This window comes from Oncorhynchus masou, chromosome 33 (genome assembly GCF_036934945.1).
Source record: "Oncorhynchus masou masou isolate Uvic2021 chromosome 33, UVic_Omas_1.1, whole genome shotgun sequence".
In the NCBI taxonomy this organism is placed as follows: domain Eukaryota; kingdom Metazoa; phylum Chordata; class Actinopteri; order Salmoniformes; family Salmonidae; genus Oncorhynchus; species Oncorhynchus masou.
In genome coordinates this window covers 38,740,627-38,764,585 of record NC_088244.1, presented here as the reverse complement: position 1 = coordinate 38,764,585, position 23,959 = coordinate 38,740,627, and the positions used below count along the sequence as shown (strand labels likewise).

At 47.2% G+C, this 23,959-nt stretch overlaps 1 protein-coding gene across 1 annotated transcript in view; it reads left to right on the top strand.

The window, feature by feature from the left end:
- The window catches only part of huwe1 (HECT, UBA and WWE domain containing E3 ubiquitin protein ligase 1), an 82,860-nt gene extending 63,140 nt beyond the window's left edge, over nucleotides 1-19,720 (top strand). The window contains 29 exon segments of the mRNA XM_064957626.1: nucleotides 242-420; nucleotides 638-727; nucleotides 886-1,092; nucleotides 2,176-2,490; nucleotides 4,204-4,414; nucleotides 4,691-4,815; nucleotides 5,079-5,302; nucleotides 6,544-6,753; nucleotides 6,936-7,047; nucleotides 7,050-7,119; nucleotides 7,230-7,727; nucleotides 7,808-7,892; nucleotides 8,140-8,851; nucleotides 9,103-9,194; nucleotides 9,474-9,630; nucleotides 10,273-10,408; nucleotides 11,482-11,684; nucleotides 11,948-12,165; nucleotides 13,010-13,112; nucleotides 13,842-13,991; nucleotides 14,254-14,499; nucleotides 14,776-14,893; nucleotides 15,151-15,291; nucleotides 15,444-15,731; nucleotides 15,992-16,097; nucleotides 16,658-16,775; nucleotides 17,115-17,296; nucleotides 17,966-18,156; nucleotides 18,841-19,720. Of these exon segments, the coding sequence (XP_064813698.1) occupies nucleotides 242-420; nucleotides 638-727; nucleotides 886-1,092; nucleotides 2,176-2,490; nucleotides 4,204-4,414; nucleotides 4,691-4,815; nucleotides 5,079-5,302; nucleotides 6,544-6,753; nucleotides 6,936-7,047; nucleotides 7,050-7,119; nucleotides 7,230-7,727; nucleotides 7,808-7,892; nucleotides 8,140-8,851; nucleotides 9,103-9,194; nucleotides 9,474-9,630; nucleotides 10,273-10,408; nucleotides 11,482-11,684; nucleotides 11,948-12,165; nucleotides 13,010-13,112; nucleotides 13,842-13,991; nucleotides 14,254-14,499; nucleotides 14,776-14,893; nucleotides 15,151-15,291; nucleotides 15,444-15,731; nucleotides 15,992-16,097; nucleotides 16,658-16,775; nucleotides 17,115-17,296; nucleotides 17,966-18,156; nucleotides 18,841-18,943 (5,590 nt within the window). The 3' untranslated portion in view covers nucleotides 18,944-19,720.
- Nucleotides 19,721-23,959: the final 4,239 nt, after the last annotated feature.

The following is a 23,959-nucleotide window of genomic DNA, read 5'->3' as shown; positions in this document are numbered from 1 at the left end:
AGGAACCAATGGAATAGTCCCCCAAATGCTAAATCAATCGCACCTCAAAAACAAAGTATTGATTATAGTTGCTGTACTCGTGTATACATTTCTACGGTCATAGGTTCTGAAAGTGTTTGTTCATGTCGGTGCGTTAGAAGAGAATATGATTTAAGTGTGTGAGTGTTTATGTGTCAGTGGTGTAAGACGATCAACTGCTGTATATTAAATGTGTATGTGCCTTCTCTCTCCTCCCCTCCAGACTGCTAGGTCCCAGTGCTGCAGCAGACATCCTGCAGCTGTCCAGCTCTCTGCCCCTGCAGTCCCGCGGCCGCGCACGTCTCCTGGTGGGCAACGAGGACGTGCACATTATCGCCCGCTCCGACGACGAGCTGCTCGACGACTTCTTCCATGAGCAGAGCAGCACCGGAGGACAAGCAGGTATGACACTCGCTGTCCACCAGTCCAGTCTACTATATGGGCCTCTTTACCAGACCCAAGTTAGCTCTAGTTCTGGACTAAGAAATACTGTCATTGGAATAGGAGTCCAGAACAACGCTGAATCTATTGGAAACTGTCCCTAGGTGCTTAGTCTGTGCTGGGAGCCCAAGCTTTGATTGAATTATGTTGAATTCATCTCAAATATGTATCTTTCCAGGCACTCTGTCCAGTATCCCCACTGCCTTAACCCGATGGACTGATGAGTGTAAAGTACTGGACGCTGAGAGCATGCACGACTGTGTAGCAGGTACGACAGTCTTCTACAATTCTGCTGTTGGATTACTGAGAAAATGATTCTCACATTGTTGCTGATTCATACAGTTACTCATGAAGACTTATAGAGGCACGCACACACACACTGTACACCCCAGCCCATCCCTCTAACCCCATCTCTCTCATTCCCAGTGGTGAAGGTTCCTATCCTGCAGCACTTGGAGACCCTGAGAGATGAGGAGCTGGAGGAGAGGAGGGAGAAGAAAAGACGCCAGCTGGCGGAGGAGGAGGAGGCTAAGCAGAACGACAGAAGGACAGGAGGAGAGGAGGCCAGGGAGCAGAGTCTACAGGGCTCGGGACTGGGGATGGTCAATGGTGCGGCTGGAGAGACCACTGCTGGTACTGGCACCTTGTTTTTAAATGCGAACACTATAATAAGAATAATTTCTTTATAAGAGTGCAAGTGCTTTTACCGGATTGAGGTGAACTTTTAACCCTTTTGTGAAAGTGAATCCTTTCTTTCCAGATAACTTCCTGTTCACTTTTTCTGTCTTTTTTCTGTGCATGTTTGAATGGACTCTGGCCCACTAAGTGTCCTCTGTCTGGACCCTCTTGAAGCCAGCAGACAGACAGACGGACACAGCATAGCGTGCTGTGGGTTGAGGTAGTAGTTTGTATAGTTTTAGGATCACACCAGATCTGGGAGATAACTATACAGTCTACTGTCTTTCCCACGGCAACGCCAAGACGACCCTATTACCATGGAAACCACGGGACTGACATCTTGGCTCGGACACTTACTCTGCAACTAATACTTGGGGGGGATGTTACTGAGAATGTAGTTACATTTTAGTAATTTAGCAGACGCTCTTATCCAGAGCTACTTACAGTAGTGAGTGCATACATTTTCATACTGGTCCCCCGTAGGATTCGAACCCACAACACTGGCATTGCAAGTGCCTTACTCTACCAAGTGAGCTACACCATGATGTTGCTATGCAACCTAATGTGCTTCTGTGTGTGTGTGTTATACGGATGTGGAACCCATACCCTTCTGTGGCTGTGCTGTGGTGAGGTAGTAAGTTGTGTTGTTGTTGGGGATCAGGATAGTGCGCCCCGTACGGGAGATAACTATACAACTTACTGCCTTCCTCAGTGCTGCCCAACTCTCAGCAATCTCACCCAGGAAAAAAATAAGCTTTGGATTGATATCATTGTACACCTCAACTCGGTGCTCCCCAAACCTCTCCTTGGTTCCCCCAGCCAGTTTCCCTTATTTAATCTATTCCAATACTAGCACACACCTGTAGGACCTGTTTCTGTACTTTATATGTAACTACTGTTGTGGTGAACCTATAGCTCACTATTGAGTTCGTTTGACTCATCCCCCTGTTTTGTGTGTTGTTCCATCAGAGGGAGGTCAAGTGAACCTAGGACTGCCGAACTCTAACTTCTCTCTGTTCTGTCTCCCCCCTGACTCAGAAGGTGAGGCCCAGGGCAGTGGTGTGTCTTGCCTGGACCCCCCTCGGGTCTCGGATGGTTTCCTCACCGCTCCCCCCTCAGGAGAGGTCACCCCCACAACACCCGCCCCCCACGAACAGGCCCTGGTTTCCCTGGAGACTGCCATCAGCCAGCAGGTCCACCAGCCAATTGCAGACCTGCTCCTGGCAGAGTCGCATGCCAATTCATTGGCCGCCCTGGCAGGGGCCGGTCTTCCTGCCCTTGCGGCGGCATCCGATAGGCCGACCTGTGAAGTGGAGGCGTCACAGATGGAGATGTCCCCGGTGCCCACTATTGGTGAGAGAGGAGGAGCGATGGATGGAGGCAGGGAAGGTAGACTAAATTTGAAACTGTAAGAAGTGTGTTCGTTTTAGCTTTCCCAGCGCACCGGTTGGTGGAGTTTTCACATTTGAGACCATTCCGTTGGTCTCATCCATCCAGGGCACCAGGGTAGCTAAACGAATGCACCCTCTTTCACAGAGTGGCTGATGAGCAGTAAGGGCACACAGGTATCTGCAGTGATGCTGTTGACAAAGCGGTCTCCTTTTAAATATAGCCATAATGGCTAGCATTGTTACGGTGACCGTATTACCGCCACACCGGCGGTCACGAGTTATGACAGCGGTCAAATTCCAAGTGACCAGTTAGTCACAGTAATTAGGCTTCTCCAAGCTCTGATGCTGCTGATGGTCATTATTAGCCTACCAAACTTGATAACTGCCTGGTACCCAGCACTCTATTGTCCCTCTAATCACTGACATGAATGCAAATTAAATGGAAAATCTAATCAAACACTTCATGAGAGCCCACAAGCTCATGTTGTGCAACATTTCTATAGGCTATGCAATTGTGTGAGAAAACAGAGTGATGGCCTCTTAAAAAGAGGATCCCATCAGCGTTCTATAGGCTAGCCATACTATATTTATTTCCCAACTTTCCTAATATTAAGCACATTGCTTCTCTTTACAACAGGAGTATAGCCTACCTGGCTGGCATGAAAATAAACCACGGCAAAAGAGTCTTCCATCCCTTTAAGTGCATATGTATTTTTTCCCTCTGCCAGTTTCAAGACGGGTGCATAATAATGGTCCATTCAAATTTCACACTTATATTATTTATACCGTAATTTCCGGACTATAAACCGCTACTTCAGTGGTTTCAGTGCACAGGAGGAGGGAAGTGACCAATGACTTTCTTGGTAGTCTACTGTTTAATTTTTGTTACAAGCCGTGTTTCGTTAAAGCCTATTTATTTTTTTGTTACAAGCCGTGTTTAGTTTAAAGGCTGTGTAAAGTTCATTTGTTTCAATGTACCGGTAGGCACCTGCGGCTTATAGACATGTGCGGCTTATTTATGTACAAAATACATATTTTTTAATAATTCAGTGGGTGCGGTTTATATTCAGGTGTGCTTAATAGTCCAGAAAATATCTTGTCTGCTAAATGAACTAGTGTAGCCCACAGCCATTTGGCACAGCCAGATCAGGGCCTAACATAAGGACAACTCAGTGATTGCTATTCTGTTCTTCTGAAATGGACTACAATTTTCTTCATATCATGTTTCTTTAGACCCGTCTAAAATAGATAATTGATTTATTGTGACAGTGTAGGCTATATTACATGGATTTATTAGACTTTATCAAATGTAGATGTTCTAAAGGTTTGCATTTGTGACTTGTAGGCTATGCATGGAAGCCAGGAGATGGTAAATGGGTTTGTTAATTGACGGTCAATTACTGTGAGACGGGCAGTTATTTGCTTGACAATCACCGGCTGACAAAATGTCATGACTGCCAAAGCCCTAATCATGGCTAACAACATATTGCTTCGTGCAAGTGTTGATTTTACAACAGAGCATATGTGTTCATGCAACCACTTTGTTGCTGTCAGACTATGCATAGTTGTTTAGTGTATTAACTGACCATTTTTCTTCTCTCTCTTCCCCTCTTCTCCCATATTTTCCTCCCCACTTTCACTCATTCTTCTCCTCTCCCCGATCTTCTCCGCCCAGCCTCCCTGAGTCCAGACATCGTGGAGACCGCTGAGCCTGCAGCGGTGGGCTTGTCACTACTGGAAGGGTCTCCCATGGATACCAGTAGCCCCATTTCTGCCACGCAGGAAGAGCCCGTCCTCAACTCCACCCAGGCTGTCCATCTTCCACAGGAGCTGTCAGGGAGTGGAGACGGCGGACTGACGGCCAGGCAGACAGACGGGGAGTCAGGGTGAGGGTCTTGGCGGGCAATACTAACGATACGTTCCAAATTCAAACCCTAGCTCCTACCCCATAGGCACTTCTCTAGATGTAAAATATTTGGATGGGTGTATATCAAACATGAACAAAATGATACCTAACCTATCAGAGGGCGAGATGGAGCTACTACTGTAACATATTACTTATACCAATGTGATCTGTTTAGATCTAATGTGATCTAGGCAGGAACTCTGAGGGGAAGATGAGCTCTCTCTGTCTCCCTCGCTCATACTTTGCCCCTCTGTAGCTCCACCTCTGTCTCCTCCCCTGGAGAGACCATGCCCCGGAGTGACAGCGCAGACAGCCAATCCCAGGCCATCCAGGAAGAGCCCTTCCCATCCACCAGCAATGAAGATGAGGACCCACTGGCAGGTAAGAAGAGTCTCATTGCCTGGTTTCTCTGGCCCCTCTACCTCAGTGATGGGCATTCCTCCTGGAGAAAGCACATTTTTTTTCCAACCCGATGCTAACACTTGGTTCTTCTAATCACCTGTTGCTCATCAGGACCTTAATTGGACCTCGATTGCTAGAGCAAAAACATGCATACACCGTAAATCTCCAGAGGGAGAGTTGGCCACCCTTGTGTTACGTCATGCACAGTAGAGCCCTACACTCACCCCTCCCCCCTCCTCCAGGCATCAGTCTACCAGAGGGTGTAGACCCATCCTTCCTGGCAGCTCTTCCAGAGGATATCCGTCGTGAGGTGCTCCAGAACCAGCTGGGTATCCGACCCCCAGCACGCCCCCCTGCCGCCGCCACCCTCCCCTCCACCACTGCCCCCATACTGGGAGGAGGACCCGGCGTCACAGAAGTCAGCCCTGAGTTCCTGGCTGCCCTGCCACCCGCCATACAGGAGGAGGTGAGGAACGAAAATACATCACCCTTATAATCATCCTTTTATGTATTATGACTTGTCTTGTAAATTATCTATGTGGGGCTTAAAATTTAGCTTAAATACACTCCGTTGTCAAAAATATGTGGACACCTTTCAAATTTGTGGATTCGTCTATTTCAGCCACAGCCATTGCTGACAGGTGTATAAAATGGAGCACACAGCCATGGAATCTCCATAGACAAACTTGGGCAGTAGAATGGACCGTACTGAAGAGCTCAGTGACTTTCAACGTGGCACTGTCATATCCAACAAGTCAGTTAGTCAAATGTCTTCCCTGCTAGAGCTGCCCCGGTCAACTGTAAGTGCTGTTATTATGAAGTGGAAATGTCTAGGAGCAAGCCTAAGATCATCATGCGCAATGCCAAGCTAGAGCTGGAGTGGTGTAAAGCTAACCGCTATTGAACTCTGGAGCAGTGTAAACACGTTCTCTGGAGTGATAAATCACACTTCACCATCTGGCATAATCTGGGTTTGGGTATGCCAGGACACCCACTACCTGCACCAATGCATAGTGCCAACTGCAAAGTTTGGTGGATGCTGTTTTTCATGGTTCGGGCTAGGCCCCTTACTTCCAGTGAAGGGAAATCTTAATGCTATAGCATATGACATTCTAGATGATTCTGTGCTTCTAACTTTGGCAACCGTTTGGGGGAAGGCCCTTTCCTGTTTCAGCATGACAATGCCCCCACAATGCAATGTCCATACAGAAATGGTTTGTCAAGATCGGTGTGGAAGAACTTGCCTGGCCTGCACAGAGCCCTGACCTCAACCACATCGTACACCTTTGGGATGAATTGGAACGCCGACCGCAAGCCAGGCCTCATCTCCCAACATCAGTGCCCGACCTCAATAATGCTCGTGGTTGAATGGAAGCAAGTCCCCGCAGCAATGTTCCAACATCTAGTGGAAAGCCTTCCCAGAAGAGTGGAGGCTGTTAAAGCAGCAAAGGGGGGACCAAACCCCATGGTTTTGGAATGAGATGTCCACAAACTTTGAGCCATGTATTGTACATGCTTATGAGTAGTGTAGAGAGGGGAAGATTTAGTGATCTTGGTCTAACACCTAACATTTCCATTATACTCAAGCTGTTGAAGCCTCTATGTGTGGCCTTAGGAAGACTTAATGAATGCTTTAAAGCCTTAATACGGTTTTTCAAAATTGGGATCATTAGTTAAAGAACTCTCATCGGTCTCTCCTCTCCCCAGGTCCTGGCCCAACAACGTGCTGAACAGCAGCGTAGAGAGCTGTCCCAGCAGCCCACGCAGGGCGACACTCCCCTGGACCCCGTCACATTCATCCAGACCCTCCCCTCGGAGTTGCGGCGCTCCGTCCTAGAAGACATGGAGGACAGCGTGCTGGCTGTCATGCCCCCGGACATCGCCGCCGAGGCAGCCGCGCTGCGCCGGGAGCAGGAGGTGAGTGTAAGATTCAAACGTTTTACTTCACACTAGCACCAAGTAACAAAAGTGAACTTACATAGAATAACTTCAAAAAATACAATTAGAAAAATGATCAAGTTCTGTTCCGGCTACATAATATACTGGGATATTATGGAGTCATTTTATGATTGCATGTTTTGTCAATTTGACATCACCAGGCTCGTCAGAGACAGCTGATGCACGAGAGGCTGTTCGGCCATAGTTCCAGCTCGGCCCTGTCGGCCATTTTGAGGTCGCCTGCATTTACCAGCCGCCTGGGGGGCAACCGAGGGTACAGTACACCCGCCTTGCCGTACAGAGAGGCGGGACCTTCCAAATGGGAGGAGGGGCCAACCAGAGCAGGTGAGAGGGCGAGGACTGGTGTGGGGATAAAGTCTGTGAGAGGAGTCTATTTAAAGTGTGTGTGTATGACATCTTATGACGAGCTCCCATCTAACCTGTCCTCTCACCAGACCGTCCAGTTCCAGTGTGGACTCTCTGCTGCGTCTGCGGGGTCGTCTGCTCCTGGACCACGAGGCATTGTCCTGTCTACTAGTCCTCCTCTTCGTAGACGAACCCAAACTCAACACCAGCCGTCTGCACCGTGTGCTCCGCAACCTGTGCTACCACTCCCAGACGCGTGGCTGGGTCATCCGCAGTCTCCTCTCCATCCTGCAGCGCAGCAGCGAGAGTGAGGTTTGTGTCGAGACCACCCGCCTGGAAGACGCCAGAGGCAAGCGGACTGCCGGCGGTCAGGGAGGTTACGGAGGGAGTAAAGGGTCTACGACCGCAGCAACCGCTTCCGCCTCCCTCTCTTCCTCCTCTCTGGAGCTTCTCAACCGGGTGGAGTCGCGTAGCTCCTCCCAGCTCTCTTGGCTGTCCGTTTCCATGGACGCGGCGCTAGGATGCCGTACAAACATTTTCCAGATCCAGCGGGCGTCGGGACGGAAGCATGCCGACCGGCACTCTGCGGGGGGGACATCAGGAGGACCAGGGGGACCCTGGGAGGAGGGGTACAAGGGGGTGCGGCGGGGATGACGTGTGCAGGGGGAGGAGGGTCGACCGTACACATCCACCCCCAGGCCGCCCCTGTGGTCTGTCGGCACGTACTGGATACTCTTATCCAACTGGCCAAGGTAGGACACTGTTTCGTACTCTGGATGGGTGGTGAACACGTCACTGCTCACGTCTGTCAGTCATTCATCTTGGGGGTCCAAAAACTCTGTGCTGATTTATGAATGGTGTGTTTGATGGATAACTGCCAATTGACCAGAGCTTTTGTTTGAAAATGTCAGGGAAATTGTGAATTGTCAATGTAATGTGTGCGTCTCTTGGTTAGTCCAGGTCATTAACCTAATGTGTTGCTCTCCTATCTATTTCCAGGTGTTCCCCAGTCACTTCACCCAGCAGCGCTGTAAGGACCTGCTCTCCTCCTCCACATCTGAACTAGACTCCCGTCTGTGTGCTGCTGCCTCTATCGTCACCGGAACAGCAGGAGGAGGCTCTAGATCCACCCAGACCTCCTCCAACACCCCCTCCTCAGCCCAGAACTCCCTGGGTGGGGGCGCCTGTGGCGCGGCCATCACCCCCCAGTCCCTTGGCATCTCTACCGACTTCTGGGACCTGCTGGTGAAGCTGGACAACATGAATGTGTCGAGGAAAGGCAAGGCCTCCATGAAGACTCTTCCCCTGGGGGCGGGAGGGGAGGCAGACGGGGCTCAGTTCAGCCTGGAGGCTTCTCCTCTGGGCCAGCTGATGAATATGCTGTCCCACCCAGTGATACGACGCTCCTCCCTGCTAACCGAGAAGCTCCTGCGTCTCCTCTCCCTCATCTCCATCGCCCTGCCCGATAATAAGGCTACGGAAGTCCCCGCCGGACACCCAACACCGCAGACCACCACCGTCGGTGCAGCCGTCGCCGCTCCAGGCTCTGTCTCTGCCTCTGCTCAGGGGAACACTGTAGGGGTGGTCTCAGGCGTCGGGGTGGTGTCGGGGGCCTCGGTAGTGGCTGCAGCGCAGGGCTCGTCCTCAGGGACAGGCCAGACTTCTACAGCTATAGTCTCTATACCTACCACTACTGGAGCCAGCGCCACAGGTGAGAACAACTAGCATCTTCACAAGCAATACACTGACATCACTTTCTATTTGAGTGGGATGTAAAAACATCAACTGTATTGTCCCAGATGGGAATTTAGTCTTACAAGCGCTGCTGCTCCCACATAATACACAGCTTATAATACCCATCGAGCAATACTAAGGGTTGTGTTAATGTTTTTCTATGTGCGCCCTACAAGGTAACGCACCATAGCGGAAGAGAGTATTGATGCGTGTGTTTTGTCCCGACAGGGAAGCATAGAGCGACCGTGCTCTGTGTTGAAAGTGACACCAAGCTGGCCTCCACTGGACTCACTGAGAAACAACTACAGCTCTCTGTCGAGGTACTGAATGACCACTAAAACAAACACTGGTTCCCTAACTGCTGAAGCTAATCGCTCTCTACGTGGCTAGATGCATGTGTTGGTGTAACAGTTAGGGAAACTTACACCAAGTCACTTTCAGGTGCCCAGGCACAAAGGTCAATTCATTGCTGTGTCTGAAATGGCACCGTGTTCCCCCTACAGTGCACTCCTTTTGACCAGAGCCTAGGAAGTTCCTCCCGGTTTCAGCCAGTTTTCTTCCGTTTGGAACCTAATGAATAACACTCTTCCTCTTCCCAGGTGCTGACCAGTCACTCGTGTTCAGAGGAGGGTCTGGAGGATGCAGCCAACATCCTGCTCCAGCTGTCCAGAGGAGATGGAACCACCAGAGACACTGTGCTCCGTCTGCTGCTGAGTGGGGCTAGGCACCTGGGATACACACTCTGCAAACAGATTGGTACAAACACACACACACCGTGCTGTCTACTAGCCTCACAGGCGAGACACCTGGGATACACACTGCAAATAGATGCGTCAGTAGACTACTCAATACATGTTCAAGGTGTTTTTATTCAAAGCCTGAGATAGCTGACACTACCAATGGGTGCGTTTGTTTCATTGTCACTTTAAGATTTTACTTAAATGCCCAGTAGAGTCATAAATCAGTTTTAAGTTTATGCCTATGCAGCATTAACCAATTAAAAACAGTTCTGTAGCAAGGAGGTTTGTGCAGTGGGCTATCTGCCCAATACATTATCACTGCATATTGGCTATGCTTGAGTTTCCCTGCCAACGTTGTTATTCTCAAACCATTTTGAAATTATATTTCAAAATTGTAGGTACATGAGCCCACTGGTAATAGATAATTTGTTGTATTACTTGTGAGGCACAGCTGAGTGAGCATAATAATGAGCTTTTTTGGGAGGAGGGGGGTCGAGGAAATTGTTCAAAATTGGAATACTTTGCCTTCCCGGCGCTGCTGAATTAGTTGCACTTACAGCCAAAAGCACGAAACAAAAAAACAAAACAAAAATGGTACGCAAGGGCTTTGTCGTCGACCGGTTGGTGACCACTGGTGGTCTTCCCCTCTCTCCTCTAGGCACATTATTGGCTGAGCTGCGTGAGTACAACCTGGAGCAGCAGAGGAGAGCCCGGGCCGACGCCCAGTCACCTGATGCCCCGGCCGAGGACACCTCCCTCTCTGCCAGGCTGAAGGCCGGCAAGCTCTCTAGCAGGTGAAGAGAGAAGTTCTGGGATAGCTAGGGGTTAGGGGTAAACTCTAGTAGGTGAAGAGAGAAGTTCTGAGATAGCTAGGGGTCAGGGGTTAGGGGTAAACTCTCTAGCAGGTGAAGAGAGAAGTTCTGAGATAGCTAGGGGTCAGGGGTTAGGGGTAAACTCTCTAGCAGGTGAAGAGAGAAGTTCTGAGATAGTTAGGGGTAAACTCTAGCAGGTGAAGAGAGAAGTTCTGAGATAGCCAGGGGTTAGGGGCAAGCTCTCTAGCAGGTGAAGAGAGAGGGGGTCTGGGGAGGTTAATAGTACCAGCTGCATTTCTGGACCCAGATTAAGCCCCCTCCTAGTAGAGCCGGGGTGATACCAGTATCGTGATACTCGTTACTATCGTGTAAAGGGAACAAAACGTCTTAAGGAAAACAGCCTCGAAAGTTATAGCACACAATATTTTAGATACAGAAGGTTTTTAATCGATCTAAGAGTTTGATCTGCTTCGTGTTTTAATTTTTACCCTGGAAAAAATATTGCTATACTGGTATTGTCCTAATTCCTAGACTAAACATCACTTTACATTTTAGAGGTAGGGTTTTCAGTTAGGCCAGTTTGCTAGACACAGATTAAGCTAAGTGTCTATTAACTCAAGTAGCTACATAGTAGGACAAGGAAGACTGTGAAGTGATTGCTTGTAGAGGATTTCGGTATTTTGAGGCTAAATGCACAGTATTAATGACAGTATCCTGTTGGAGCAGCCTTTTAGAGGCGGCTTTGTGATTAAGTTGACATTTGGCTCTCATAAAGACACGGCTCTCTGGAGATTACAGTGTCATGTTAATGAATAGTCATCACTGGTTCTCTCCTTGTGTCAACTTGACCTATTCAGTTTTGGTTAAATACGACACACACTTTCAGGTGGGAGAATAGAGACCCACGCGGTGTTAATAGGAAAACCACAAAGCAAGGCTTGAAACGGAAAGAACATCTGTATTTTAGTTTAGTTACTACTCTACCACTGGTCTGTTTCTGTATAATGACTGTACTTCGCCTTGTCGCCCGTCCTCGCGTGCTGGCGGGGGCGCAGGTTCGACGGCTCGGAGAGCGTGGTGATCGTGGCAGCCCAGAAACGGACGCTGGGTGGGCGGGAGCTGCAGCTGCCCTGCATGTCCTCCCTGACCTCGAAGACATCCACCCAGAAGTTCTTCCTGCGGGTTCTGCAGGTCATCATCCAACTCCGAGAGGACACGCGCCGCGCCAACAAGAAGGCCAAGCAGACCGGACGACTAGGTAGGACAACCGTACACTACTACACACGCTCCCACATACACGCGACAAAATCATTCATAGGAATGGCTAGAGTAATCAGTCTGTTCCTTTTAGAAATTATATGAAAAATGAAGTTTTTTTTTAACACAAAAGACGTGACTGGTTGACAGCTTTCTCTGGCAAGGTTGTTATTTTCCTGATTTTAATCAGGAATGTCAGCTTCTCTAGTCTAGATTTTCTCTGCTCTGGGTCAGTGTTATGTAACTGGTCTCCTGTGTGTCCAGGCTCCACCAGTCTGGGCTCTGCCAGCAGTATCCAGGCAGCGGTACGTCAGCTTGAAGCAGAGGCTGACGCCATCATCCAGATGGTGAGAGAGGGGCAGCGGGCACGCCGCCTCCAGCAGGCACCCCCGCCTTCCGCCTCTGTCGCCGGATCCTCCGTGGCTGCCTCCCATGCCCCCGCCGCTGCCCCCCCTGCCCCCGGCACGGCGAGCGCTGCAACGGTTAGCATGATGGGCCGCAACGCACGCACTGACCGACTACTGCTGCTTCTGAGCAAACATGACTACATGCCTATTGATCCACACAAGCACACATGTGTGTGCTATTGACTAAATGATGCATACTGACTACATGCTCATTTATTAGACCTGGGTTCAAATAGTACTAGATGGGTGTTTTTTTGTACTTTTAGCATTGGTTCCATTCTATCAGGCACGCTCATTCAAGTGTAGCTGAAGTATTTAAAAGAAAGCAAATACTATTTTAACCAAGGTCTGATTTACATTCATACTCACCATATGCTCACACTATCGATTACATTTCCATGCATATTGATCTTACTCCAAACACGGATACTGACACCATCGGTGCATTTGAAATCAGCCTATCGTACAGCCCGCAATCTCACACCGACAACCTCCATACCGCTGAAAACAGACTGAGATGGGAGATATGCCAAATATCCACTGCATTCAGTATTGGAATGACCAGGCACGCTAGAACAGATGCTGAAATTATTTGGAAGGTTTCAAATAGTGTTTGAAGCCAGCTCTGGAATGGAGGTGCTGCCTGCTTTCTCTACTGTATGATGTGATGAGGTCTGTATTGGCTAGCTGTCATGGCTTCATGCTTCTAGCCCCCCTCCCAGTCACCCCCTCTCTGACTGCAGGTTTATGAGGATGTCAATGTCATCATGCATCAGCATGGTACACTCATTTTTCCAGTAAACTGCTATTTTATATTGATCACATTTCTGTCTCTTTCGCTCTTCCCATCTGCCCAAATATTCCCTCTCTCTGCACCTACTTTTGTCATCCTACCCTCCCCCTACCATTTCTTCTCTAGTCGGAGGTAGGGTCAGTGTCGGAGCCCCAGGCAGCCCAGAGGGATGAGTCTCCCATGGATGTAGACCAGCCATCCCCTCTGGAGCATGACCTTGCACCCCTGGGTAAGACTGCCGTTAAACTTCGGCAACACTAATCACGTAAAATTCTTCCTGTGTTTTGTATCATATTGTACAACGGCTGAAGAAACGAACACTGTTAAAGTGTGAAAACATTTGATCAGTGTTATTTCCTGATGGTAGCTGGTTGAAAATCTACACTGGATCTTCTGATCAGCAGGTTTGCATGGGCGGTACTTTCATCTTTCTATGGTGATGTCACCATGCGGTTAATAGCCAAAACAGCTGGTCTTCCCCTCCCGCTCAGACATTCCCAGACAGTCCTAGCAAAATTATTTCTTGAGAAGGTTCTTATGCTAAAAAAAATATTTTTGCCCATTTGAATGGAAATGTATTACAGTAAGGTACTTAATGTCGATGTAAAATGGCTGCATTGGGCCATTAACCACAACACACAGTGGGTGCGTTCCAGGACGTCTTCAATTGCAGTCACACTGAAAAGATTATTACATCTCAACACCTGAAGATGTTAACGTCTCAGGACCAATGTTCATATAATAAACGATGCATCGTCAGAGAACTGCTAAAAAATAGGACCTGGAATGCAGCAGTATATATATAGATTTAGCAGACGCTTTTGTCCAAAGCGACACAACTGCCACTAAAAATAGGACGCTGCCATGCTCTAATGCAGGATCCCCACACTGCCATGGGTATAATTTATCATGGTTCAGTTAGTCTAACGTGTGCTTTGTATTTCCTTCTCTTATGCAGATGAAGAAGGCAACGGCCAATCTGAGACAGAGGAGCGTCTCCCAGACCTCCCCCTGCTAAGCGAGCAGCTTCTGTTAGACGAGCTGTGGGACATGCTCGGGGAGTGCCTGAAGGAACTGGAGGAGTCACATGATCAGCACGCCGTTCTGGGTATGTGTTAACTGTAGTAAACCTCAAACTGTTTTACTACACCTTCCTGGGTGCTATATGTTCTTCTCCCTGAACCAATGTGCTTAAAGTATAAGAAGTAGTGGTGTTGATTGTATACTCAGGCAATGAAACATTGGAACTGGGTTTTGTTAATAGCCACAAAATGGTAAAAATAAGACTTTTAAAAATGAAAATGAGTGTTATTGGACGAGTTTTGGTACTTGAATTCAGCAGTCTACTCACCCTCCTCTTTCTCTCTCAGTTCTTCAGCCGGCAGTGGAGGCCTTCTTCCTGGTCCACGCCACAGAGAGGGAGAGCAAGCCCCCCGTCAGGGACACCAGGGAGAGCCAATTGTCCCACATCAAAGATGAGCCTCCCCCCCTGTCCCCCGCGCCGCTCACCCCCGCCACCCCTTCTTCTCTGGACCCCTTCTTCTCCAGGGAACCCTCCTCCATGCACATTTCCTCCAACCTGCCTCCCGACACACAGAAGTTCCTCCGCTTTGCCGGTGAGTTTTGGGACTGGAGAGCAGCGATGGGAGGGTATAGCAGGGGGTGACTCATGTATTTCCCTTGCATCCGCTCTCCTTCCCGGACTCTCAAAACGTCAAAGGAAAGCAGATATTTTCCTTCAGTGATTTCCTTGGTGACGAGGAGAGGAGACGTGAGGAGTCAAGGAAAATGTTGAGATTCAGCCTGAATCATTCAAGACCTAAAATGCGACTGACATGTTTCCTTTCTTTCTCTCTCCCTTTGTCTCCCTCCCTCCTTCATTCCCTCTACAGAGACTCACCGCACCGTTCTTAACCAGATTCTGCGTCAGTCCACCACCCACCTGGCCGACGGACCCTTCGCTGTGCTGGTCGACTACATCCGTATCCTCGACTTTGACGTCAAGAGGAAGTAAGGAAGGCTTCTTTAGTGTTAATTAGGCATCTAATGGAAGACAATAGAATAAAACCGAGAGGGACATCCTGGACTTGTCCAATAAAAAAGCTCTAATTTTGTATTTCGTTGCAAAACTTTTTAATACGGTTGCTTGCCCTAATGAACACAACCCTGATCGCTCCAGGTTGAACACTGGTCCTTTAGGTGGAACGTGTCTTTCTCATGATAACATTGTAGGTTCTTTCTTTACTAATTTCACTCCCTCCCTCCAGATACTTCCGTCAGGAGCTGGAGCGTCTGGACGAGGGTCTGAGGAAGGAGGACATGGCTGTCCATGTCAGGAGGGACCATGTCTTTGAAGACTCTTACAGAGAGCTGCACCGCAAGAGCCCCGAGGACATGAAGAACAGACTGTAAGGAACGGGGGACTCTTATTTCCTCTGTCTCTTGTGGTTTCTGTCTTTTTTTTCATGTCCCTCTCTTTCTCTCTCTGTTCTCTGCCTGTTTCTCCACATGACAGAATGACAGTCAAGTGTACTGACCTACATTCCCTTCCCCCTCCCAGGTACATAGTGTTTGAAGGGGAGGAGGGTCAGGATGCCGGAGGTCTGCTGAGAGAGTGGTACATGATCATCTCCAGGGAGATGTTTAACGCCATGTACGCCCTGTTCCGCACCTCGCCCGGCGACAGGGTCACCTACACCATTAACCCCTCGTCCCACTGCAACCCAAACCACCTCAGCTACTTCAAGTTCGTAGGTCGCGTGGTGGCCAAGGCCGTCTACGACAACCGACTACTGGAGTGCTACTTCACACGCAGCTTCTACAAGCACATCCTGGGCAAGAGTGTCAGGTAGGGGGGCTGTGGACACACACACTTCTTCACACGCGGTTCCTGCGCCTTACCTCTCGGCTGCAGATACAATGACATGTACTCAGTATAACCCTTCATCTGTGAACTGTTGTTCAGTTCAATACCACTTTTTATTTTGTCCCACTAAGGGAAACGGTGTTCAGATCATTGAGATGTACTTGTACGTAGCAAGAGATGTTTTGTTGATTTGTGGAGTGTTTCAGTAGTTGATTTAGCTGCCGGTGTTATGTTGTTCTCAGGTACACAGACATGGAGAGTGAGGACTACCCATTCTTCCAGGGCCTTGTCTACCTGCTGGAGAATGATGTCTCCACTCTGGGCTACGAGCTGACGTTCAGCACTGAGGTACGTTTGTGTGTGTCGGTGTGTGTGTGCGCGCTCGTCTCTTTTATACTAAAGGACCATTTCCAAAAGGTTCAACTTCACATTCATCATGTCCGGCACTAACCCAACCCAACGCATGTGAAAATTGGGCTTTTCTATGTTTTGTGTTAAAAGGTTTTCCCAATGGCATCATCTGGTGTGCATCATGTGATTTCAACCAATTACGAGTAGGCATTGCCAACTAATTGGTTGAAATCACAAGATGCCAACATAGAAACGCGCCATTTTCACATGCGTTGGGTCGGGGTAGTGCCGGACATGATGAATGTGAAGTTGAACTTCTGGAAATGTCCCTTTAACAAAACTCAGAAAACTGCTAATTATGCGACAGTGCTTCAAGATAGGCAAGTCTCAGATTTTTAATAACTTAACAGATGCCAGCCATGACTAAAAATGACTCTTTTTTTAATCTTTTCGCTTCCGCCTGTGAACCCCTCATAGATTCTATTTAATTCTGTGGCGGCTCTGCTGAACTCTCTCCATCCTCTCTCGCTCTCCCCCCTCTTTCTCCCCCCCTCCAGGTCCAGGAGTTTGGTGTGTGTGAGGTGCGGGACCTGAAGCCTAACGGAGGCAACATCATTGTCACCGAGGAGAACAAGAAGGAGTACGTCCACCTAGTCTGTCAGATGAAGATGACTGGTGAGAACCCGAGACAACACCAACACATAGAAACCTGACACATTTATCAATCTAATGTACTTTCGAAAGCCCTTTTTACATCAGCAGTCGTCACAAAGTGCTTTACAGATACCCAGCATTTAAAAGTACATTTGTGAACATCCAGTCAAGCACCCGAATTAGTAATATACATATTTTATACATGGTATACAATTTATTAGAGTTAACCTTGTAAAATAGGCGGATACGTTGTCAAATGTTACACGGCTGAAAGTCTTGTAGTGAAGTACTACTTGTGTAAAATGGTAGCTTTGTAAGTGTGTTATTCTACACGGTCACTCCCTCTTCCTCCTCCTGCAGGTGCGATCCGTAAGCAGCTGTCAGCCTATCTGGAGGGTTTCTACGAGATCATCCCCAAGAGGCTGATCTCCATCTTCACAGAGCAGGAGCTGGAGCTGCTCATATCTGGCCTGCCCACTATAGATATAGACGACCTCAAGGCCAACACCGAGTACCACAAGTACCAGTCCAGCTCCATACAGGTAGAGACACACACTGAGTACCACAAGTACCAGTCCAGCTCCATACAGGTCGAGACACACACCGAGTACCACAAGTACCAGTCCAGCTCCATACAGGTCGAGACACACACCGAGTACCACAAGTACCAGTCCAGCTCCATACAGGTCGAGACACACACCGAGTACCACAAGTACCAGTCCAGCTCCATACAGGTCGAGACACACACCGAGTACCACAAGTACCAGTCCAGCTCCATACAGGTCGAGACACACACCGAGTACCACAAGTACCAGTCCAGCTCCATACAGGTAGAGACACACACACAGAGTACCACAAGTACCAGTCCAGCTCCATACAGGTAGAGACACACACCGAGTGTTCCACAAGTACCAGTCCAGCTACATACAAGTGCATACAGAGACGTATAGACACAAGGGTCGTATTCGTAAGAGCAAAATGTAGTATCATTTAGCAACAGAAAACGAAATCTTATTGGACAAGTTCTAGGTAGTCCCTCCCTTTTGCAGTCTGTTTTCTGTAGTTTAGTGCCTGGTGAATACAACCCAGTACCAATGATGTCACACATACCAGATGGGTCTATTGGTTGTATTATATACTATGCATTAATATTGGTTGTGTGCTACTGGTCTGTGTAGTGTAGGTGTGACCCTGACCGTTTCTCACCTCAGATCCAGTGGTTCTGGCGGGCCCTGCGTTCCTTCGACCAGGCGGACAGAGCCAAGTTCCTGCAGTTCGTGACGGGCACGTCCAAGGTTCCTCTGCAGGGCTTCGCCGCGCTGGAGGGCATGAACGGAATACAGAAGTTCCAGATCCACCGCGACGACCGCTCCACCGACCGCCTACCGTCAGCTCACACCTGGTAAAGTAATATACACCCACACAGCTCACACCTGATAAAGAAATGTACACCCACACAGCTCACGCCTGGTAAAGAAATGTTTACCCACACAGCTCACGCCTGGTAAAGAAATGTTTACCCACACAGCTCACGCCTGGTAAAGAAATGTTTACCCACACAGCTCACGCCTGGTAAAGAAATGTTTACCCACACAGCTCACGCCTGGTAAAGTAATGTACACCCACACAGCTCACGCCTGGTAAAGTAATGTACGCCCACACAGCTCACGCCTGGTAAAGAAATGTACGCTCACACCTGGTAAAGAAATGTACGCCCACACTGCTCACACCTGGTTAAGAAATGTATGCCCACACTGCTCACACCTGGTAAAGAAATACACACCCACACAGCTCACACCTGGTAAAGAAATACACACCCACACAGCTCACACCTGGTAAAGAAATACACACCCACACAGCTCACACCTGGTAAATAACACAAGTGTACACACAACATCAAAAAGTCCTTAGTCTAGGCTTCATGTCCTGGGAAGTAAGGAAGTGCTCTTATGTTATCGTCCCCTGGTGTTTTGAGGGGAAGGGTCACTGGAGATTCACCCCATGCATTCATGTATTGAGTGAAAATATCCAATCTATTGTTGGTTGTTGTTGATTCCTGCCTAACCTCTCCTTCTCTCCTATATAGCTTTAACCAGCTGGACCTCCCAGCCTACGAGAGCTACGAGAAACTGAGACACATGCTGCTGCTGGCCATTCAGGAATGCTCAGAGGGATTCGGACTGGCTTAGACCTACCCACACTGAGACTCTTAACATATACACACGATTTATCTTGCCTACTCTGAAAGATTGAAACTGATGACACACAGACGCACCATCATTGACATTACTGGTTGACTTGTTGGAAAAATGGCCTCTAGACATACAACTGGTTCCTAATCCATATAAAGAAACAGACCGACAAGCAGCGTGGTATGATGGACTGACTGATATTACTTACTACACACAGAGCTTCATGTCAATAGACACACAGACCTGTACCTGGTATGTGTGAATCTCCCTCCCACATTAAAATGGCAGAAACCTGAGAGGGAGTGAATTCAGAGGATAAAAACATGGACTAATATAAAATACATTTTCTCTGTTTAGTTTGATTTCTCTGTACAAAAGGTTTGGGAGTTTATGTTTAATCTTTTTTGTTCTTCTCTGGCTGTGTAAAAAGGAGAAGGTTGTTTGTGTGTCTGAACAGGATGGTTATAAAACCTTTGGGGGAAAATGTTGGTTGTTTCTTGTTTGCGAATTTGTGACCTCATAAGCCTTGAAGATGGGGGGAAATGTTTTTATGGGGAAAGAAGGAGAAAAATAAGTTTTGAAGAAATGCACTTTTCAAAGTTGTGGCATTTTTATGGAAGGATGGTCCAAAAAAAATGAAGAGAACAAGTGAAGAAAGCAGATGATAAAGAAATTAACCATAAAATCTAGAGTATTTTTGGCTATTAAATCGCTGACCCAGCCTTGAGCCTTTGAATCAGTGAAATAACTACATGAATAAATGCATAAAATTGAGTCCCATTTGTCTCTTTTAACATGGTTTTTACCAATTCTTATATGTAACCTATCTCAGCCGTCTTCTGAAACAAACTATAGCCAATCATACTATACCATCATCATAAAGGTAGTTACTCTTCTATTAGTGTGTCACTGCACTGATGCAAATTGGAGACGATTGTTTCATTATGTGGATTATCTCTTTCTGAAGATTGGCCATCCTTTGAATTGTGTTTTGAGATTTCCCTGGGAGATCAAATTGAACCAGTGATGGTGAACCTTTCCAAAGATCATGAATGTGTCGAGGTGTGGGACCAGTTGGAATCCATCCTCACAAGGCCACGGAAGTCAACACTCTACAAGCAGATAAAATCACAATTTTACATATTTTGTAACTGGTTCATTGGCATAAGAGGAAAAACTTATTTTGTGTTCTATATTTATCATGCTCCTCAGTCCTGTCTGGCCTTTGTGTGTTAGTGGAGCAGGAAGGTTGGCTGTGGAAAGGGAAGAGTGGAGCAGAACAGAACAGCAGTGGGCTGACTTCGCCCGGAGCTGTCACCATCTCACATCAGCCCTTTCCTGGCTTGGTTCCAGATCTGTTTGTGCCGTCTTCCCAACTCCTTTGGGCATTGTCACGCCGTGATGATGCCCAGAAAGGCCAAACAGGTCTGGAACTAGGCTAGCTCTGTCCTGTTCAGACGGACTGGTGCAACTAGATATGACAGAGTCCTCCAGCCACAGCTGTGTTGTCTTTACCCTTGATCATGTCACACAGACAGTGACTATATGCCTGCAGTACTACTGATCTGCAGTCTGGGCCTCAGCCACACTCACTGCTGAGAGAACTGACAGGACCAAGAGTCTGATATAAACGAGTGACTTCAGAAGTATGGGGATGGGTGTTTGATTTATGCTAGAATCCAAGACCATTCACTTGGACAGACTGGGTGACGGTGAGTGGAATTTTGATCGGGGCATTTTGTAATAACGTTCTAATTCATTCACCCATGAAGGTATTGATTGGCAGCATCACTCTAGGATTCATCATGCGGTCCTCTGGAGTTGAAAGGGACAACCACAAATGCAATGTCCAGTGGTGTCACATTTTGAGCTGGTTCCTAATGATTTTCCCATCGACTCGGTGATGAGATTGTGACGTTTTTGTCAGCCCGTGGTCAGAAGGACAAGTGAAGAGTGATAAGAGAGATTGGTCATGTGGTCTGAGGTGTCTGGTGGTCCGACTGAATGTAACCTGGTCCACAGCAAATAGCACACAACACATAAGAAGTGTCTGGCGTGAGACTAGACCACTAGCCGTCTGGACCTGGACCTAGCTACAGTTGGCAAGGCTGTCAGGAATAACATCAAGCCAGGACAGGGACAGCCTGCTAAATTGAAGCAGTTATCGCTTGAGTAGCCTAATTACACCATCCACCCCCATCTTTCTGAAGTGTGCACTTGTTCACTCAAGCACTCCCCTTCAAGGGATTGAAAGCGTTGGACTGGTGTGAGACATATTGCAGATACTCAGTCTTTACCAATCCAATAAATGCACTCGCCCCTAAATCCTTGAGTGTGTGAGTGCACACTTTGGGGAGAAGGGGGAACATTGGAATTGAGCCAATTCCTGGCATTCCTCTCACCCCACCTCCCTCTCCCATCCTTTTCCTACACCAAGGCACTGTTGTGTTGTCACATTTCTCTTCTTCCTCTCTCCCGTTACCTGGCCTAGCGTGGAAAATTTCCCATAGTACTTTGTACGCTTCTAGGGAATCCCCCACCATACAGCCCATCATCCTCTGCTGGCTTGTTGGAGTCGGACCTGTGTTTGTGTGTCCCCACGTCTGCCTGTGTGCTCTAAGCTTGCTCTGTCATGCATGGTGAATGAAATTAGGCACTCAATCATGCAGGGATTTGATCCCCACACTAAGCCTGGGTTTTAGATGAGTTACCGTCACCTACCAACCGTGTTCTGGTGTCCTCCTGGGCCAGTCACAATTTAGTACTGGAGTGCTGGCCACACACAAACACACACACAGGGTATTGGACCACATATGATTTAGACTAAGTGAAGGCATCAGCTACGGTGTGGTGGCAGCTTGGGGATTTAGTTTCACTAATTAAAGTAGAAAATAATTAGTCTCTTCATACGGGGTTTGAGCTGGCAGATGAGGAAACATACCTTTTCCATTGCACTGTGCTGCCAGTTTCAGAATGTTTTTTGTGTCATGTTGATAACAATTGCGGTTATAGAGGTAACTGCCAAACTAAGGGAAACACTTGAGTAAAGGGATACAAAGTATATTGAAAGCAGGTACTTCCACACAGGTGTGGTTCCTGAGTTAATTAAACAATTAACATCCCAGCATGCTTAAAAATGTCCAGTTGCCTATTATTTTGGCTAACATGACTAGAAGCAGAGAGCGCTGTGACTTTTAAAGTGGGATCTCAAAGGAGCATAGTGGATTTAAAGGGGTTTGTGTCTCGGTCACCAGATCTCAACCCAATTTATGGGAGATTCTGGAGTGGAGCCTGAGACAGCATTTTCAAGACACTTGTAGAATATATGCCAAGGACTGTTCTGGCAGCTTGTGGTGATGTCAGCAGGCCATGCAGCCGAAACACGTCAGATTTTTTAAACTTTGTTTCCAATAAACATGACACAAATAAAGGCATTTAATTAATTATATGAGGAGTGCCTTGGTCCTCCTTTTTGATTATGAATTTACCCCTTTTACCAAAGAGCAACTTCTGTCTACCAAAACCTACTAGTGTGTACCTTATCAGCGCTTCCCTTCCTCTTTTTTTCCACCTATTAAGACAGTTTATGTTGGTGTTTCCTTTATTCTGGCAGTTACCTGTACATTTCTTATGCCTAATGTTATTGTTGCTATGGCAGATGAGTGAATATGCCTTTTTTTGTCACACAGTACTGACAGTCTATTAATGTGTTGTGGTAGTTTATTTCTTGTTTCTTCACATTCTTATTTACAATATAGATACAGTATGTCTGGAAGAGTATTAGGGCAAAGTTAATAGAATAAATAGTGGTGGTATTTGAATGATTTGTTTCTCATGTATAGTACTTATAAAAGTAGCAATATTTAGAGAATAAACAACAAAAATTGAGAATAAAGTCTTGAGAATAAAGTCAATTATATATACACAGGGGAGCTGAACTTATTTATGCTTGTCATAAAGAGGTTGAATACTTATTGACTCAAGATATTAAAGCTTTTCATTTTCATGTTTGTCAATATGTATTGTGTGTATAAAAAAAAATCAATTTAATCCATTTTGAATTCTGGCTGTAACAGAACAAAATGTGAAATAGGTTAAGGGGTATGAATACTTCCTGAAGGCAACGTAAATATAGGCCTATTAGATCAATGATGATAGGTTATATAGGCTATAAAGAAACAAACACTGATCTGACAGGTTGGTAGCCTTGCGTAGAATCTCGTTTTACTATCCATCTACCTGTGATGTCTTCAAGGATGAGAGGATTCACATCCCTGAGTGAATACATGTTAAATGTATTTGGACATTGACCATTTGTGTTGTTGTTTTAGCTCTGTACTACAGTACTTTGGATTTGAAGTGATGCAAGGACTATGAGGTTAAAACATGCTGACCACACCGCTCGCATCCAGTGCACCCACAGTGCTCGCACCCATCAACGAGCTTGACCTGCTGCAAGTCCCGCCTCTCATCTCCTAATTGGTTTTTAGGAGCATATACCCACGTGGGTGATTGAAAGATGAACTGAGGTCCACACTCCAGTCCAGTTGGTAGTCAAGCACAATATAAAGTCAAAAAACAAGAAGAAGCCTGAAGCAGGAGAGATTACTAGAAACAAACTCGGTTTACCCTATTATCTGTGGATGAAATGTCAGAGTAGAGGACTTTGCGCATTTCAGGTAAAATCACCCAATGTTTATATCCCAGGACAAATTAGGTAGCAACAGCAAGCTAGCTAAATTGCCATAAATGTTTAATGTTGTTTGACCTGTCCCAAATTAATATAGTTGGTTCAGAGTTTTGATATTTCAACCTGCATGTCCTGATTGCATCTGGTGTGCGTTCTGGTCAGGGGTCAGAATGTAACCTTCTTCCCTGCCTGAGTTTTCTTTCATGCCCATGATGTCGGGAAATTCTCTCACTGTTCCAAAAAGTGATTGTTAAGCAACAGGACAGTTACCCACGCAGCACTCAAACCAAGGCATGTTGCCTGCTAATTATCTATAGGCCATG